The 19,800-nt window shown below is 34.4% G+C and overlaps 1 protein-coding gene across 6 annotated transcripts in view; it reads right to left on the bottom strand.

The window, feature by feature from the left end:
* PPP1R12A (protein phosphatase 1 regulatory subunit 12A) overlaps window positions 1-19,800 on the bottom strand; it is a 167,358-nt gene that overhangs the window by 38,112 nt on the left and 109,446 nt on the right. For 2 of the 6 annotated variants that reach the window (XM_027543287.1, XM_027543286.1), the window contains exons 9-15: window positions 15,255-15,379; window positions 8,853-8,969; window positions 8,259-8,474; window positions 6,941-7,035; window positions 4,336-4,440; window positions 3,295-3,462; window positions 2,722-2,898 (exon numbers count right to left, since the gene is read on the bottom strand). In XM_027543287.1, coding sequence (XP_027399088.1) covers window positions 2,722-2,898; window positions 3,295-3,462; window positions 4,336-4,440; window positions 6,941-7,035; window positions 8,259-8,474; window positions 8,853-8,969; window positions 15,255-15,379 — 1,003 coding nt within the window. The remainder of the gene's footprint in view (window positions 1-2,721; window positions 2,899-3,294; window positions 3,463-4,335; window positions 4,441-6,940; window positions 7,036-8,258; window positions 8,475-8,852; window positions 8,970-15,254; window positions 15,380-19,800) is intronic. The other 4 variants (XM_027543288.1, XM_027543291.1, XM_027543290.1 and 1 more) reach the window with 4 other exon arrangements.

Genomic DNA, 19,800 nt, shown 5'->3' with positions numbered 1-19,800 from the left:
TTTTTCATCATGCCCCACCTGTCTGTCTATCTTGATATTCCCCGAGGCTTGCGGGATCTCAGTTCCTCCATCAGAGACTGAGTCCAGGCCATGGTAGTGAAATCTTAACCTCTAGGCCACTAGGGAACTCATCTGTTTAAAGTGAGCTTCTCTTCTCTTCTTCCTAATGCCTCCCCCCTCAAATTAATCAACTAAAAATTTTATAAAAACAGAGAATTCTAACCTAAACCTGATCAATAAAACCAGGAAAACTCAAAAATACTGTGGAACTTAATAGTGTACACAGTAACTTTATATAGTATTTAAAAGTGAGTATGTAAAGGTATATAAAAACGGCATAAATGTATTAATTAATTCATCTTTTTAAGCCACAGAATATTCAGGGCTTCCCTGGTGGCTCAGACAGTAACAAATCTGCCTGTAATGCAGAAGATTAGAGTTCAATTCCTGGTTGGGAAGATCCCCTGGAGAGGGAATGGCAACCTCAAATCACCATATATACAATACAGGGGAAAATTTTCAACCATATACATTTTGAAATAATTAATAACATTTAATTAAAACATAAAACAGGGGAATTCTCTGGAAGTCCAGTGGTGAGGACTCTGAGTTTTCACTGCTGAGGGCCCAGGGTTCAATCCCTGATCAGGGAACTAAGATCCCACAAGCTGAGTGGCAAAAAAAAAAAAAAGACAAACAGCAAGGTCAAAATTGCAAACAAGTATTTGACATCAAACAAAACACAAACATTAATATTACTGCAAACATCACTGAAACAAGACAAATTTTCTATAATATAGACTAGGAAAAATGTCAATAGACATTTTTTTCCTTACACTATAGGACCTGCTGTGTCTTAACATCACTAAATATTTAATTCTCAATCTTTAAAATCTTACAGGATTAATTCTAAAAGGCTGAAACTTAATACTTTCCAACATAAAAAAAATAAATCTGAGATTAAGAATCATAATTTATTAGTTCTAAAACAACTGATGATTTTGGGGAGATAGTCATTGGCTTCATCACTGGAAAAAAACTGTTACGGAAAAAAATGTTAAAGTATGGAATGCTAGAAATAGAAAGGATTCTAGAAGTCAAAAATTGTGAATTAAATACCTGATTTTACAGAAGAAGAAATTCTGACCCATAGAGAACTCTTATTTTAGGATTAAGGCAGACAAGGAGTAAAAAAAATCAAGAATTCTTAAACCTTTTCCCCTTTAACTGCCTTCCAAAAAAGCAAAGCCCTTAAATTTATTTTCACTAGAAGAGAATGAATGCCTATGATCCTCTAATTTCTGTTGACTAAGTGGTCTCACTGAAAACACCCCCAAACCTAAAACTTACTAAATTTAGAGAAAAATCAAGCAAGCATTATTAAAATATGACATGACCTGTACTGGTATTCAAATCACAAAGTGCCTGTAGTGCTGTTGAAGTATCATTAAATTTCACCATAAAAATAGAAATGAAATATACTGACAGAAACTAGAGATGCAATGACAGGAAAGAAAAAAATTTTTAATCTAAAAAAAATTTTCAAAACATTTAACATTTTGTTACTTTCCATATAATCACTACAAATTTACTGTAAAGATGCTACCACTTTTACAGCAAGCCATGCATTTTGCTAGGCATCAGAGACAAAAGATATATAAGACTGTCTGTATATGAATACCATGTACCAGAAATAAAACCAGATTAATCTGGTTGGTAATTTAGTTATGGAAAATATCAGTTATGTAGCTAATTCTGAAAGAATAAAATATTTAAAGAGGTTACATTTAGTTTCCTAAAATATTCTTTCCCAAGAGGTAAAACCAAATTCAAAGCTAGGGACAAAGAGCAATACAGCAGACAGAAAGAACCCTGCATAGATTGTCCTGTAATCTTGGGCCTAGCCTTAGCTCTCACACTAATCATATAAAAGTGGAAAAGTCACTTAATATCGTTGGGACTCAGTTTTCTTCTGTAAAGGATATCATAAAAGATAATAGTAAGTTCCTTTCCACATCTGTGATTCCATACCAATTGGCTGCAACAGGAAGAAGAGAGCAGTGCTCTAAGTATGTTTTAGGACACAAAATAAATTCACAGACTCTCTAATAAATTTAACAACTGTGTTCTATGTTCAAATACCAGAATTTAAACTTCAGAAATAAGTGAATGTGTTAAACATATGTAAAATTATTTGGCTAACACATATGCCTAAGAAGCCATTCTTCAACAAGGAAATTTTAAAATGAAAATTTCAAATATAACAACAACAAAAAGGAACCTGTTAAGCATCAAATTTCTTAACAATGAAGTAGAAGGGGGAGACAAAGAGAAGAATAAAAAACTTGTCTTTTTCATGTTACATCTAATTTTCTATGAGTATGATTTGCTTGATATGTGTTTAGAGTACGTATTTAGATCTTCACTACAAAACTTTTTTGAATTCTAACAACCATTAAAACTAAGATGGCTAAGTAAGATAACCTGCCTGGCTCAGTGCCTTTAAACAAAAGAACTGTCACAGGTGGATTACCAAGCCTAAATGCTAATAATTGCTAATTATATCAATTTACAGAGTTTTGAGTTGACACAGGTTATCTCATTGTATTAACCCACTGAAGAGGTGGACATCAACTTTCCAAGATTAAAAAACAGAACAAAACAGACAATTTACATCATTGGGCAAGATATATCAGCAGTGCTATTATGACCTGTACACACCTGCGTCTCTCCCTGACCTCTGCAGTGGAGGAGACAGTGCCAGCAGTAGTTGTAGTCAGGGTTGTGGTAGAAGCTGCAGCATTAACAACAGTTGGAGCAACAGGAATGGTCACTGCCGTAGGAACACTGTCCTTTTCCTTTTCAGTACTATCCTCAGCCCACAAACGATTTGAGGTACTATAGCATCATAAGCAGCAACACAAAAAGAGAAAAGGAAAACAGCTAAACAATGAAAGCACTTTCTAGCAGCTGAAAACATGTGACTACAGGGATGGATTTTTTTTTTTAAACACAACGTGAGACATCTTTCAACCATGAACCAAAAAGTTCACCCAGAGCCGTCAAAGAAAAATTTACATTTTAAGAAGCTTAATTCAAGGAAAAGTTCTTAAGTCAGGAACTTAATTTTTTTCCCCAGACATATAATTGCCTCTTTTGGAACCAATTTTTGTTTGTAAATAATTTTAATCAGGTCAATGAAAAAATCCAGAGCCCCACAATCTTCTACACAAAAATGCATGCACATACATAAGCACACAGGAGGCCTGAACACAAAATGTATCTGCGACTCACCTGCTTTGTGTGCCTGCTGAGGAAGAACCCGTTGTAATCTTTGTAGTAGTGCTTGTGCTGGAAAGCAGGCTTTTCTGAAGCCCAGCTGCAGAGGTAACTGTTGGTGTTGATGTGGTGCTTGGAACACTAGAACTAATCAAATCATCTTGTCTTCTACCAAAGGAGCAACTAAAGGAAAGAGTCATATCTATATAGGATGTGTCTGTAGGTGTATTCTATAGTCAATGTCTATACATTATACAGATTCACAAGGCTAGGAAAAAAATCTTAAAAACTGTGTTCCTAAATACACCACCAGCTCCAGCACCAAGAGTTGCACCTACAACTTGCTAGAGTCTAGATGATTTCACTAATTTGGTAGTGTATCATTTTACTAAACCCCCACCCACCAACAAGATTTAAAGATGATCTGACAGCTTACATTTCTGGAACTGCTCTATGTCATATGGACATGCCTGGAAAAACACTTTGGTTTTACTCAGGGGAAGTTAAGACTAACATTTTTGAAAAAAAATGTTTCGGCAATGGGTCACAGCCTTAGGAGTGACCCATGCCTGTATTATATCTGTTGATCTTTTAGTCTTTTTGATTGCTTTTAGCAGAAAAAATAATGCATAGATCTTCTACTCCCTCTCCAATGTATTACCAACATTCCAATTCATGGCATTTCTACTACTCTGAGTTCTAAGACAAGTAAAAACTTTTCAAGTCACCAAATGAGATAAATCAAGTTACTGACTATTTCAAATGCTCCAATTACATAATTGACTTTTATGTAATTATATACAGAGTTCCTTTTCAATATAATCTAAAAGATACTTCAAAATATTTAATTTAAAAATACATAATAGGAAGGCATAAGTAGGAGCAAATTTTCAACCTGTTGTTAAATACAGACTCTGTGTCTTTAAATGAAGTTTTATTTAAACAACAAAAAATATATAAAGGCACATTTTTAATATTAAATTGAGAGCTCCAAACAAACTGCCTCATATTTTAATAAAAGAATACATCAATGTTACTTAAGAATTATATTATTACCTTTTGTGATAAGTTGATCCTTCATTAATTGAGCTATTCTTTTTAAGATCATCTTCCCATTTTCTTCTTGTGTATGAACTACTTGTTCGCAAACTTGAAGAATCTCTGTGGAAAAAAAAATCCTTCAGATTCTGGCAGATAATTTTAAAATAGAGTTAAAGAAGCTGCACATTAATAAACACAGTAGAAGTAGAAACTAGTAAAATCCCTTAGAAAAACACTTTGGAATATTTATTAACAAATGAAAGTAATTCACTAAGATTCCAGTTCTAAGATTCTATACCTACGGAATAATTCTACCTATGAGGGGAAATAGAAATGTCTATAGACATTTTACTTATGATGACAAAATATTATATAATTTCAGTGTCCATAGTTTGGGCAGGGGGAATGGTGACTTTAATATCAGCAGATCTACTCTACAAATACTATGTACTGATGAAAAACAATGTTTGCTGAATTACACGCTAACATCAGTTCAGTTCAGTCGCTTAGTCGTATCCAATTCTTGGTGACCCCAAGGATTGCAGCACGCCAGGTTTCCCTATCCATCACCAACTCCTTTGCTCAAACTCATGTCCATGAATCGGTACTGTCATCCAATCAATCTCATTCTTTGTATCCCCTTCTCCTCCTGCCTTCTATCTTTCCCAGCATCAGGGTCTATTCTAAGGAGTCAGTTCTTTGCATCAGGTGGCCAAAGTATTGGAGCTTCCGCTTTGGCATCAGTCCTTCCAATGAATATTCAGGACTGATTTCCTTTAGGATTACTGACTGGACTGATCTTTGTGCAGTCCAAAGGACTCTCAAGCATCTTCTCCAGCACCACAGTTTGAAAGCATCAATTTTCAGCATGCAGCCTTTTTTATTGTCCAACTCTCACAACCATACATGACTACTGGAAAAACCATAGCTTTGACTGTATGGACCTTTGTTGGCAGAGTGATGGCTCTGCTTTTTAATATGCTGCCTAGGTTGGTCATAGCTTTTCTTCCAAGAAGCATCTTTTAATTTCATGGCTGCAGTCACCATCTGCAGTGATTTTGGGGCCCCAAAATTAAAGTCTGTCACTGTTTCCACTGTTTCCCCATCTATTTGCCATGAAATGATGGGACCAGATGCCATGATCTTAGTTTCTGAATGTTGAGCTTTAAGCCAACTTTTTCACTCTCCTCTCCTCTTTCACTTTCAACAAGAGGCTCTTTAGTTCCTCTTTGCTTTCCACCATAAAGGTGGTGTCATCAGCATATCTGAGGTTATTGATATTTCTTCCGGCAATCTTGATTCCAGCTTGTGCTTCATCCAGCCTAGCGTTTCAAATGATGTACTCTACATATAAGTTAAATAAATAAGCAGGGTGACAATACAGAGCCTTGACGTACTCTTTTCCCAATTTGGAACCAGTCTGTTGTTTCATGTCTGGTTCTAACTGTTGCTTCTTGACCTGGATACAGATTTCTCAGGAGGCAGGTCAGGTGGTTCTGGTATTTCCATCTCTTTAAGAATTTTCCAGTTTGTTGTGATCCACACAAAGGCTTTGGCATAGTCAATAAAGCAGAAGTAGTTGTTTTTCTGGTTTTTCTGGAACTCTCTTGCTTTTTCGATGATCCAATGGATGCTGGCAGTTTGATCTCTGGTTCCTCTGCCTTTTCTAAATCCAGCTTGAATATCTGGAATTTCTCAGTTTACTACTGTTGATGCCTGGTTTGGAGAATTCTGAGCATTTATTTGCTAGCATGTGTGATGAGTGCAATTGTGTGGTAGTTTGAGCGTTCTTTGGCATTGCCTTTCTTTGGAATTGGAATGAAAACTGATCTTTACAGTCCTGTAGCCACTGCTGAGTTTTCCAAATTTTCTGAATGAGTGCAGCACTTTAACAGCATCAGCTTTTAGGACTTGAAATAGCTCAGCTGGAATTTCATCACCTCTACTAGCTCTGTTTGTAGTGATGCTTCCTAAGGCAGACCTGACTTCAGACTCCAGGAGTGAACATCGACATTTTAGTAATCAGTGAACCAAAATGGACTGGAATGGGCGAATTTAATTCAGATGACCATTTTATCTACTAGTGTGGGCAAGAATCCCTTAGAAAATATGGAGTAGCCCTCATAGTCAAGATGCTAACATACAAGACTGCTTATGAGATCTCAGGTGAAAGAAAAAGACACAAACTGAGTACTATAACATGACTACAATCATTATTAAAAAGTTCTCATACTCTGTATGTGCTGAAAAGTGAAGAAACAAACTAAAATGTTGTCAGTGATTAAGTAATGGCTTTTTCTCCCTGCTTTCTCCTTTTGCATGATGTTCCAAATATTTAGAAGCATATGCTAGTCAGTGACCTCATCTGCCACCACTGTCCTTTCCCTCTGATACAACCATAATGCCTTTATTTATACCGTTATTTCATGAACATACCAAATTCTGTACCTCCTCAGATCCACGTACCGGGTGTTATTACTATTAGGAACACTCTCCATTTCTTCCTGAAATCTACATGTAATAAGAACCCAACCCTCATATTTTAACTCTCATGCTAGATAGTAAAGATTTCATAGTAAAAAAACAAATAAATAAATAAAGCAAATGACAATGAACCCACCTGTTTTCTTTCTCTTCAATGTCAGATGTACTGGCAAGCCGCCTTGGTATTGTAGGCGTAACATATGCAAGCTTAGTTCCTTTACTATCTTTCTCCTACACAAAGGCGAGAAAAAAAGAGTGAAAATAAATCAGTGCGATGATTACAGGTGCTGCTAAAAATATGGAAAAAGTATGCAACAACGTATAATTACACAGTCATCACAGTTTATTTGATAGTATTTCCATCATTCCTAGCTAAACTCTAAAACTGATGTCTATCAATACTCAAGGACTATAAGTACTAAATGACAGCCTGTTCAAATTAATTTTCTTTTCTTTCTCCCTTAATCGAGAATTAGATCATTTTAACATAAGAAAAATTCCTCCCCATTTTAATGACTGTTTCTTAAACTTCTGTAACATATTATTTACTGTAACATAGTATTATAAGACAAAACATCCTTATTTTTTTCAGAGAGAAGAGTTCTCAAATATGATTCACTGTAAGTCTCAATTATTTACATTATATAAGCTATTTACTACTTTTATATTCTACGCTTTAAAATATAATTATATAAAACAAAAAATTATTTCAATTATATTTATCCAAATCTAAGAGTGTAGATGCCATGTAATGGAATCTGTTATATTCTCATTATATGGTATCCACCAAATACTTGGAGACAAGAGGACAATAAATTTATAAAAAATAAAAATCTTAACAATACTTTATGAATAATTCATTTCTGAATTTCAATACATATAAATAAACATTCTTATATAGTACAAGAAAACTATATGGAAAAATATCTGAGTACTAAAAATGCAATGGAAAATAATCCAATTACATAAAATAGCATTCAATGAACTGTGGTACACTGTATTTAATGCAATTTAATAATGCCTTCCAAAATACAGCTATTAAAATTGCTCACTAGGACAAAGCTGGGATGTATCAGATGAAAAAAGTAGGTAAAGAAATTGTAGATATTGGATAAATGCAACCTATGAGTATAATCACAGTCTAGAACAAATGCATTCCTAAATTTTGAAAATCTTTCTTAATAAATAAAATTAGCTTATCACTTGATAGATTTTACAGAGTAAAGGATTCCTGTAATTGAGTACAGTCTCATAATTTATGTTTTGGGTAAATACATCTTATCTCCCCAATAATTATATTCCACATAGATATTGGCTGAAGGTAGGTACATTTGTATTTTCATGTCATTCATTAAGTCAAGTGAATTTAAGTTGATATACAGATATAATAATGATACACAGTAGAGAACCAATTGTTATAGTTCTTATAGAAACCAAATTGTGAAACAGATTACCTTTTCTTTATTATCCAAAGAGGAGGAAAGTCTGGGACTGGAAGCTGAGCGCATGACACCTGCAGTGTCTTTTTCCTTCTGAGCTTCTTTAGATGCTGTGATTTCTGCAAGTGCACCGTAACTGCCCGTCTTTCTAAGTCCTAACCTCCAAGATGCAGGGGACTCATCTTTTCTCTCTTCTTCTTTGGGAGAAATTTTTGTAGCTGAAGCTGGAAACTGTTTTTATTTTATTTTTCAGGAAAAGGAAAAAAATTACCAAGACCGATCAGTCCTTAAACTGGAAAGAAGTTTACAGATTAAACACTTAAAAATTACAGTTAATAGTTTCAGAAGAAACACTTACTAAGCAGGTTAATGTCTTAGTCAAAATGTAAAGATCTAAAACTGAAAAAAGAAATATTACCTGTCGAGATGTTAGGTTTAAGAACACACACTCCACACTTTGTATCACACAGAAAAATTATGATGCAAATACAGAGAAGAGAAATGAGCACACCATAATGACTTAAAACCATGCATCGTTGAAACCAATATTCACATTAAACTTGTTATGTTGTAACCTAATATAAATCCTTGCACATGGAAAAGCCTCACCATAGATTTTTCGCCCTTACTGGGCACAAGAACAATGCCAGTTTTGCGCAAGCCCTGCCTCCACGATGCGGGATCTACTGATTCCACCACAGGCATGATAGGAGCAATGAAATCATACTAAAGCCAATTAAAATAAGACAGGTAAAGAGACACAGATTGAAAGTTTGAAAATATAAAAGGAAGTTATGAGCAAAACAGACTTTTCTCCTTTTTTAAAAGAATTTTACAATAAAGTAAAACCCCGATACTGGGTAACTCTCCGATCTTTAATAAGAGTCACTGGGAATAAGTTCCAGTTTTAGTATAAGAGCATCCGAAAAAATCTAACTGAGAAACTTCTAATGCAGTTAAAGGCACAGAGAGCTGGTAATATTCTAGTATGGAGTGAACTACTGCACTTGAATTTTGTTTTTATTCACTTTGTACTAGGGTTAAAAAATTTTAAATCCATCATCAACAACAAAAGTAATCATCAATATATATCTAATCATAATATTTAATTCATTAATATTTTAAATATTATAGCCTTAAATTTATCATTGGATTTTTCTACCAAACATTAAACATGTCAACTAAAAACTATTTTTGTACAAATATTTATTTCACTTCAGTTTTCCAACAGCCCTAAAAATGAAACACCCATAATCTTTAAACTAGTTCACTTCATCAACTGCACTTACAGAGTTTAAATATTCAACCACAGTTAAATATAGACAGTTAACACAGCAACTAACTAGTTACTACAAGCACAGGATATGGATAATTAAACAATTAAACAACCCAAAACAACCTTTCTTTCACATTTATAGCCCAGGTTTACCGTAACAGAAGTTTAAAAGAACTTGTTAAAAGCACCATAATGTTGGATACTTTCTAGACAAAAAAATCTCTAGTATTTCCAGTAATTAATTCCTATCAATAAGGTTGAAAAGAGACTCAAGACATACAGCATTTCTCAGTTTCCAAAATGTGCACTGAGGCATTCAAGATGCAAGAACAAAATCACAGGAGTGCTGTGGAATGTTTTAAAATTTTAAGTGAAGTACAGTGACATCTGTTGGACACAGCACAAACTGCCATTACTAATTTATTTGTAGTAACTACTTAATAAATGAAATAAAGAGGTATTCCTTTGGGCCAAATGGCACTGTGAAAAAAAATCAGTAAAACACTAAAGTCTCCCTTGGCTGAGAAAGTCCAGGAAGCTCTGTAATATTTTACTCAGTATATAGGCACTGCGATGATTCCTTACTGATTTCAGAGTTTAAAGTCACACTACTCGAGAACACAGGCTGGCAAACTTTTTTTCTATGAAAGGTCAGGTTGTAAATTTTAGGCTTTAACTACTCATCTATGCTGTTACAGTACAAACCCAGCCATAGGTAACATACAAGTGAATGAACATGGGTGTGTTACAATAAAACTTTATTTAGGGTCAGTGAAGTTAGAATTTGTGTCACAAAATACTCTTTTTCTTTTAATCTTACCCTGCCTCTGTCAACCATTTAAAAATATTAAAAGCATTCTAATTTGCAGACTGTACAAAAAACAGGTAGGGGGCCACGTTTGGCCCACAGACTATGGTTTGCTAATCCTCTCTGCCCCTAGAACCTTCCTCAAACTAGAAACAAATCTTACTCTTCCATGATAAAATAGTAAATAATATTTGCTGAATGTTACAACAGAAGCGAACATTTAACAAATGTTCACTTGTGTCAGGCCTAAAAGAAGTGCTTCATATGGGTTATCTCATTTAGTCCTGCAACCACCCAATGAAATAGAACTTTACTATCATTTTAGAGTTGAGAAAAATGAGGCAGTATTATCAAGTTAGAAATTTTGTTGCACTGTTAAAACTGATATACCTCCTCTCTATCTAACATAAATTGTAATTTAAGAACTGGTTATCTGTTTAAAGGCATCTTTCTATTTCTGGTATATAAATGAACCTCTTTGAGTTAACTCAAGTATACCTATTCCCTGAGATTTTTCTTTTTGTTTTTATAACCAGGACACTACTTTGACTTTCCTATTCTTCTGACTACCCCCATTCTTGGTCTTTTTGTTGCTGTCATTGTAACAAATTTCCTTGTCATAACCCTGTAACATAAGCACTCCAGTAGTCTGTTCTCATATATCATATCTTCTCTTTATATTTCCTTCTGAGTGCTGGGAGTAGGGTCTTCTTTATATCCTCATGCATTGTATTCAGCTTCTTCTCAAATGTGTTATTCTGCAACTCAATCTCACTCCTAACGTCCCAGTTCCGAACTTCTATTTACCTGTAGAATGGACTATAGATAAGGAAAACTGGAACTGGAAACGGAAACAATGTGTAAAGTGCAACACCTTTATTTCCAAACCAGCTCTTCCTTGGTTCCCTATTTCTGTTACGGGCATCAGTAATCTATTCAATCCCTAAAAAAATTTTTTTTGGCCACATTGTGCAGGCATGTGGGATGTGGTATTTTAGTTCCCTGATCAGGTATCAAATCCATGGTCCCTGCAGTGGAAGCAGGGAGTCTTAACCACTGGACTGTGGAGGAAGCCCCAATCCCCTGCATTTGCAACTTGAAAGTCATGTTAGACCTCTTCTTTGTCATCTTCCTGCAATTATAAATTAAGTGACAAGTCTCTAAACCTCCTCCTCTCCTTTATATAAGACCACTGCCGCTCTTCTGATTTATATTATCATGTTGGGAAACTTCAATGACTTCCTAATAAACCTTCTCTCACTCAGTCTCTCGCCTTCAAATACACCTGTACATTGGTATCAGAATAATATTCTATAAAGAATAATTCTCTCACGGCCTTGTTCAAATATCTATGATTCCCTATATCTATCAGATCACAAAAACGTTACCATAGGAATGAAAACATTTCACAGTTTGGCTCTACTTTTCCTGTTTCACTTCATATATGTATCCTGTAAATTAATCAAATTTGACAACTCATTTTTCCTGAAAAAATACTCTACATTATCCCTACTTTGATCACATCGTTTCTCTTCTGTTTCAACAAACTATACAAACTCTCTTCTCTGTTAGGCTGAAATACTACCTACACATTCTTTAAGATCTATCACAAATGTTCTAACTCCACTACCTCAAATCAAAAATGATTTCTTCCATTTTAAAACCACTGTTTTACAATTATACACTTTTATTGGTATACTTCATATACCCACAGCACCTAGTCTTTTATTTAATTTTATTATATTAATAATTAGGTTCAATTAGCAAGAACATGTAATCAAGACAACTCTAAATTTTTACCATCTAGTAAAGACAATCTACATGTATTGGAATGTATGTGTAGACAGCAGAATAGATAATCTTTTTTAGAGATTCCAACAATATTTACTTTGACTACAGAGTTATATATATAAACATTGTTAGTTAAACTTACTGTTAGTTAAAATGTTAACTAACAATAAACTTACTGTTAAGATAAAATTTTAATATAAAACATTATTTAACTTATTAAGTTAAATAATGAAATAAACTTACTATTTAGTTAAATCATAAGATCAAACTAATGGTTTTACAGTTAATATATCCACAAATTATAGGCTTGATCTCATTGCTACAGAAATAGTTCTGCAATTTTAGCTGACAAGTCAACAACTGAAGAGAAGAACTTTTAAAGTGAATACATCTATGTTTCTCTATAGTTGTCAGGAGTTATTACAGAATATAAGTGATATTCAATACTGTTGTAGAGCTTTCAGGGTTGTGATCCATTCCTTGTCATGCATGTTCATGTGTATGTGTGTCTATTTATATAAGGCTTATGCACTGGTGGAAGAAGCTAGAGAACTTAAGACAACTGTGTCTAAAAAAACAGAAGTTGAGGAGTGAGTGGCAACCTAAAAATAGAATTCTTAATTACAAAATCTTTTATGATACATTTATAGATTAAGAATTCATCTAAGGAAATTTGTTAGGTCTCTAAGTTAAAGGGAAAATCTTAAAACGTTAAAAAAAAAACTAAAATGCTAAATTAAAGTAAATACATTATCACTGAATATAACAGGCTTTAAAAGTCATACATAATACTGATTAAATTTTAAAATACTTCATTCTTTTGTACAAGACTTTATTACTTTGAATAAAATTTGGCCATAAAACATAACGAACAAATACTGAAACAAAATAATCTTTAAAGTAATCTTCAACTTGAGAATAAAATGCAGTTTCTAAATATACAAATTAGAGAAACAATTGTCATTAGGTCAACTTAATTAAGAATTAGAATCAATTCTGATTAATAATTGGTAATAAAATAAGAACTTTTATAGAAAGGGATAATTGGCCCACTAATCTAACAGAGCTATTAAGTATTTGCTTTCAGTGAGGGCAGTTGGCATAAACTGAGAAGTAACCTGCCATAAATCTAGGGTTATGTTTGAGAAAAATATAATTGATAAGAAGCCTACTGTAATTATTTGACTACAGTAGGAAAGAGATTGCTTAGCTAAATACTCAAAAGACTAACAGCTGGCTTCTTGGCGGGAATGGAGCTTATGGGAACTTTTTGATAAATCTGTAGTTCTAACAGATAATAAATCAAAAGAGTTAAAGTTCAGTATTCACTTAAGAAGTAAAATGGGGTTCTATAATTAAATAAACCTTTAGTTAAAGCAGCTCATGGTAACTCCAGTTATGATAACTATCTTGAAAACTTTGCAGATAGACTGCTTCTGGAGAATTTAATTTTAAAGCATATATAAATTATGGCCATTTGAAGATAGTTTCTAATTGCATTTAAGAAGCCCTCAGTTCTAGAATATAGAAGGTGAGATGATTTAGTCAGAGTCTCCTGATATTCAAACTGTACAAGTTAAATTCATGTTATTTCTACCATTAAAAATTCACTCTACTTCTTTCCTTTGGAAGAGTTTCAAGGGAGGATTATTAATAACAGTATGGGTCTTTCTCTAGCTTATGATTTTAAAAGGCTCAAATTGTGGCCACTTGGTATCAAATCCAAAGAATAGCAAAACTGACAATACGATAGAACTGCTGTGGGGATTTAAAATTAGTCCTCAAACCAATGCAAACCAAATAATGTCAGAAAAGCAACAAAATAAGAAGTCCAAAGGCAGAGACATGATAAATGAATACAATGTGTAATTTGTGAGTGGACCTTTAATTTGAAAAATCAAAACATTTTGAAAAATTAAAAAAAAAATCTGAAAAGTCAAAAAATCTAGATTTGAAAAATCTAGAAAGGTGTTACTAGGAGGACAACTGGGAAAATTCTGAGTATGGTTTGTATATTAGCATAAATAATGTTTTATATCAATGTCAAATTTTCTAAGTATATTAATTTCACTGTGGTAATGAAGGATAATGCATTTGTACTTAAATACATACTCAAGTATTCAGGAATACTGTGTTACAGTGCAAGCAGTCAATTCTTAAAACAGTTCTGAGAAAAGAAAAAAAAAGGGTGAGTGCCTATGTGTGTGTGCATGCACAAACGTGTATGTGAGTGTGTGTTACACAGAGAGGGAAATGAGTTTGCTTATAAAAGACAGGTAAGGGCTGGTAGGGAGAAGCCTTTAAAACGAGACCAGTAGGTTAAAGAAAAAAAAAAAAAAAAACCCACAGAAAAACCCTTAATCTTTAATATGGGTTTAAAAAAGTATGGGTTCTGAAATATCAGGGAAAAGAAGTCTTGAATATCAACACACGAAGTTGGAAAGCACTGTTTGGTGGAGAAAGTAAAGTAGGAAGGATAATAAATAGAGAACAAAATAAGGAAGAGGAAGAAATGAAACTAACATTTTGGGAGCACTTAGTCACTAGCCAAGCTCTTTCAATTACTGCTTAACAATGATAACTTATTTTCTCTCTTTACTATCATTTTTGTTTTGTCCTTTTTAGGGAGAACACATAAGGAAGATAGTAACTCGCCTAGAGTCACAACAACTAACAAGAGGTGGGGTCAGCAGCTGACCTTTGGTTTGTTCAGACATACCTGGTGCTTTGTAAATGAACTAGAAAATCAAGATTCCAGTTCTCTTAGTGACCTGTGGCAGTTTTTTTCGGGCTTAACTTATACACACCTCAAATTACCAAAAAGTACCTTTACTCAATAGAAATAAAAGATACAAAACTCTTGTTTCTCAAAAGTCAAAGGAAATAAAAAACTACCATGTTCAGTAGTTTTTTATATGAAAAATTTTATTTTTCTCCTCTTTATTTTTTCAATGATTAACTAATATCAACTGCAAAAAGTATCTGAAAAAAGAATGTAACAGGTTCAGCAGAAATCTCAGTAAAGAAAAAGTATTTTTATTCTAAAACCTTAAACTTAGAACTGTCTTCATGCTTTAACTTAAATGGTACTTACACAGAATACATTTATTTTTTAACAAACACAATTTTGTTTTACCTTTTTAATAGGTGATGTAGGTGTTGGCTGACCAGATGACACAGTAGGTGTTGTAACAGCTACAGGAGCTGCTTGTGTACTAGAAGTATTGGCATTAGTTACAGAAGCCATGGGTTTTGTCTTATCTTTAGGAGGAAAAAAAAGAAAAAGAACATTAAGAGTCATGATTCTAGATGAGTTCAGTTTCAGAGGTATTTAAAATAGTATTTAATACTGTATTTCTGTTTTCCCACTATCATCTCTTTTAACAAGAGAATTTTTCAAGGAGTTTCTAGAAATGTTTCAATATGTACAAGACTTAAATAAGAACATGACACATAACCAGACTTTTAAGAATAAAAAGCACAAACAAAATCTGACTTTTGTACTTCTAACACTATGGAAGTTTTTAAAAAAAACTTTAAATTAATTTTTAAAACCTGAACACTTGAATACAACATAACTTCAAAAAATTCCATATTGCTTATCTAAAACTTATAGCTCTTTTTTGTTCTAGGACATCCGAAACTGCTCTTTGTCAGTAATTACATTCCTGTCAAACAGTTACATTTAAATGTCACAAAGAGCATTCCTTCTCACCCCTAAAAGGTATAAAGTTAAATGGGTACAACATAAGCTGAATTAGGTTAAATCTCTTCCAATGATGTATCAAGACAATTTCCAACTAATAATTGATCACTTAGAAAAAGATTTTTGAAATACTAGAAAAAAATCAATATGATGCTAGCAAAAATTCAAAGACTATTTGAACACAGAAATCAAACTAGCTTTTAGCACAAGTCACATATAAATTTAAACCTTTAAATTAACTATAATTTATAAATGAGCTAGAAAAGTTAACTTTTCAAATAGTCAAAAGTCATTTAACTGAGCTTTAAAGTATTCCTTTAGTTTCAAAATGGGATAGAACAGGTATCTTTCTATACTTCTGGGAAGAAATATACTGCTTTTAAAGCTCTATGAGACATTCATTTTTATTATACTACCTCTCTTCCCTATGTTAATAGGGCTGAAAGCATAATCTCAAACTATATCAAAGGACAAGGCCAAACTGACACATTTAAAAATCACTATTACCATAGCTTTTCAAATAAACTGAATGAGCTAAACTCAGTCTAATAAGCTTTTTTTCTCATTGTTAAATCTCTTTTCATTCAACAGAAGCTAAGCCTACTCAGCATAATTAAGTACAAATCATGTACACTCTTAATTAAACCATCCTCCTGGGAAACAATCCATCTAACTGAAGAGATTAATTCAATGAATATTTATTAAGTGCCTAATACCTCAAGCATTGTCCTAAGCACTGGGGATATATCAGTCAACAAAAAGACAAAATAACTGCATAAAGCTTATAGTCTGGAAGGAGAAATAAAGTTCAGCATATTTTTTTGCATTTTCTCGTTTTTTCCTATTTTCTCTAGATTTAAAAATTTGTTTTATATTATTGAAATAAATACATACATCAAAGAATGTATATGCACATATGCAAACATTTATGGTTGGTTTATGAGTAATAATGAAACCAACCCCAGGTATCCATCATTCAACTTAAGTAAACATTATCAATGTTATTGAAGCCCTTTACATTCATTTGACTTCAACGAAGAATAAAAACTCCATGTCCTAAAGGAAAAAACAAAAAACTAAAAGCAAAACTATACTTCCCTTTCCTCATTCCCTCAACTACCTCTCAAAAATTTACAAATCATTTGGAAGGAAATTAAACTTTTGGTTGAGTCCCTATTTTCAATCTGATTTATATGAAACTGATTTAAAACTGGTTTTGTAAATATTTAACAAAAGAAAATCCAGCAAAATAGTTATTTAATATAAAATAGTTTCCCAAGGAAACAACCCTGCAAAAAGAAAAAAGAAACAGTTTAGAAATCATCAGGTCAAGCTGCAGCTCTATAGGGAAATGACTGCTTTCTCAAGCTTGCCAAATAAAGTATGATAAAGCCTTGTTGATATTAAAAGAGTGAGAGAGAAGGAACCACACAGCATTTACATGGGTTAATTCTTGAGATCGAGTCAAATTTTCCTGGCACAACTAGCTACTAGCAACAGGAAGAACAAAATTATCAAGTACAATGCTTTAGAGAAACATTTAAAGTTAGCTTTCTGAGAAACTCAGCAGAGTGACTGGTATGCTTAAACTTCAAATTGGGAACTAACATAACACAATTTGATAGTGATTAGTTCTATTCATATTTACAGAATAGAAGACTTTAAAGAACTATCCAGATAACCTAGTCTAATTCTTTCCATTCTATAAACAACAAAATTTCAACCCAAAGGTCAGGAGGTTTGCTAAATAGCAGTGCCCAGCACTGAGAGTTTGTATGCTGTTGCTGTTTAGTCGCGTCCAACTCAGCGACCCTATGGCCTGCAGCCCACCAGACTACTCTGTCCGAGGGATTTTTCTGGCAATATTGGAGTGGGTTGCCATTTTCTTCTTCTGGGGATCTTCCTGACCCAGGGATCGAACCTGTGGTTTCCTGTTTGGCAGGAAGATTTTTTTTTTTTTTTAACTCTATTTAGAAAGGCTAAAATGACTGTATGCTAATTTGAACAGGTATGCTATACAAGAAAATTTCATTTCATTTTTTATATCCTCCAAGTTGGATTCCATTGTATATGCTTTGTTCTTTCTTCAGGCCTCTTTAACTTCAGACTGGAGGTGAGCAGAAATATGGCTTACTCCTTTCCCCTTAAATCATTCTCAGGCTCCAGACAAGGAGCTGGACCTCTGAGAAATCTTAACTGGCAGTGGTAGCTTTTAACTCTGGAGGCTTTTCAGGAGTATATAAGACAAGGAACAAGCTGCTCCTCTCTCAGCTCTTTCCAGGAATCTGACCCTAAGCAGACTGAAAGGCACTGTAAGACAAGATTAATCTACTGCCATTGGAACAACCTGCATTCACCCTGGGAGGCAGGTGAATCCCTGGGGACTGGTGATGAGATGCTGCAGCATCACCATAATCCACACTGGGATACGTCCTGTCCTGTCCTGTCCTCCAACTTGGAAGCTCCTTTGAATCAAACCACATTTTCACGAGAGTTCTTTGTGATTCCTGAGCATTTGAAGTGCGTCCGAACCTGAAAGCTGTGGAAAAATGAGCTGGAAAGCGGATTCTTTACCACTGAGCCACCAGGGAAGCCCAGTGAGTTGTATAGAAAGGATCAATTAAGAAAAATTAGGTAACAAATCTCTGAGCTATCTGGACTTCCAGTTCTTGAATTCTTCTTATGAGCTAGGAGATCTGGGTGCTAGTCTTGGTGCAGATGTGCCTGTAGTTTGATTTGTAATGACATATTTTACTAGAGGACAGAAGAGCCTAATATACTACACTCTATGAGGTCAAAAAGAGTCGGACATGACTTAGACTGAACAACAAGAAAATTTTACTAGAGACTAGGGGCCAAAGCATATCTCACAGAGAGGAGATTAACTACAGAAAACTAACTTTCAGTTCAGTTCAGTTGCTCAGTCGTGTCCACTCTGCAACCCCATGAATTGCGGCACACCAGGCCTCCCTGTCCATCACCAACTCCCGGAGTTCACTCAAGCTCATGTCCATTGAGTTGATGATGCCATCCAGCCATCTCATCCTCTGTCGTCCCCTTCTCCTCCTGCCCCCAATCTCTCCCAGCATCAGAGTCTTTTCCAATGAGTCAACTCTTTGCATGAGGTGGCCAAAGTACTGGAGTTTCAGCTTTAGCATCATCCCTTCCAAAGAAATGCCCGGGCTGATCTCCTTTAGAATGGACTGGTTGGATCTCCTTGCAGTCCAAGGGACTCTAAAGAGTCTTCTCCAACACCACAGTTCAAAAGCATCAATTCTTTGGCACTCAGCTTTCTTGACAATCCAACTCTCACATCCATACAAGACCACTGGAAAAACCATTGCCTTGACTAGATGGACCTTTGTTAGCAAAGTAATATGCTTTTTGAATATGCTTTTGAATATGCTATCTAGGTTGGTCATAACTTTCCTTCCAAGGGGTAAGTGTCTTTTAATTTCATGGCTGCAGTCACCATCTGCAGTGATTTGGGAGCCCAAAAAAATAAACTCTGACACTGTTTCCACTGTTTCCCCATCTATTTCCCATGAAGTGATGGGACCAGATGCCATGATCTTTGTTTTCTGAATGCTGAGCTTTAAGCCAACTTTTTCACTCTCCTCTCACTTTCATCAAGAGGCTCTTTAGTTCTTCTTCCCTTTCTGCCATAGGGGTTTGTGATCTGCATATCTGAGGTTATTGATATTTCTCCCAGCAATCTTGATTCCAGCTTGTGTTTCTTCCAGCCCAGCGTTTCTCATGATGTACTCTGCATATAAGTTAAATAAGCAGGGTGACAATATACAGCCTTGACATACTCCTTTTCCTATTTGGAACTAGTCTGTAGTTCCATATCCAGTTCTGTTGCTTCCTGACCTGCATATAGGTTTCTCCAGAGGCAGGTCAAGTGGTCTGGTATTCCCATCTCTTTCAGAATTTTTCACAGTTTATTGTGATCCACACAGTCAAAGGCTTTGGC

Source organism: Bos indicus x Bos taurus, chromosome 5 (genome assembly GCF_003369695.1).
Source record: "Bos indicus x Bos taurus breed Angus x Brahman F1 hybrid chromosome 5, Bos_hybrid_MaternalHap_v2.0, whole genome shotgun sequence".
Lineage (NCBI taxonomy): Eukaryota > Metazoa > Chordata > Mammalia > Artiodactyla > Bovidae > Bos > Bos indicus x Bos taurus.
This window is presented reverse-complemented; position numbering and strand designations above follow the sequence as displayed.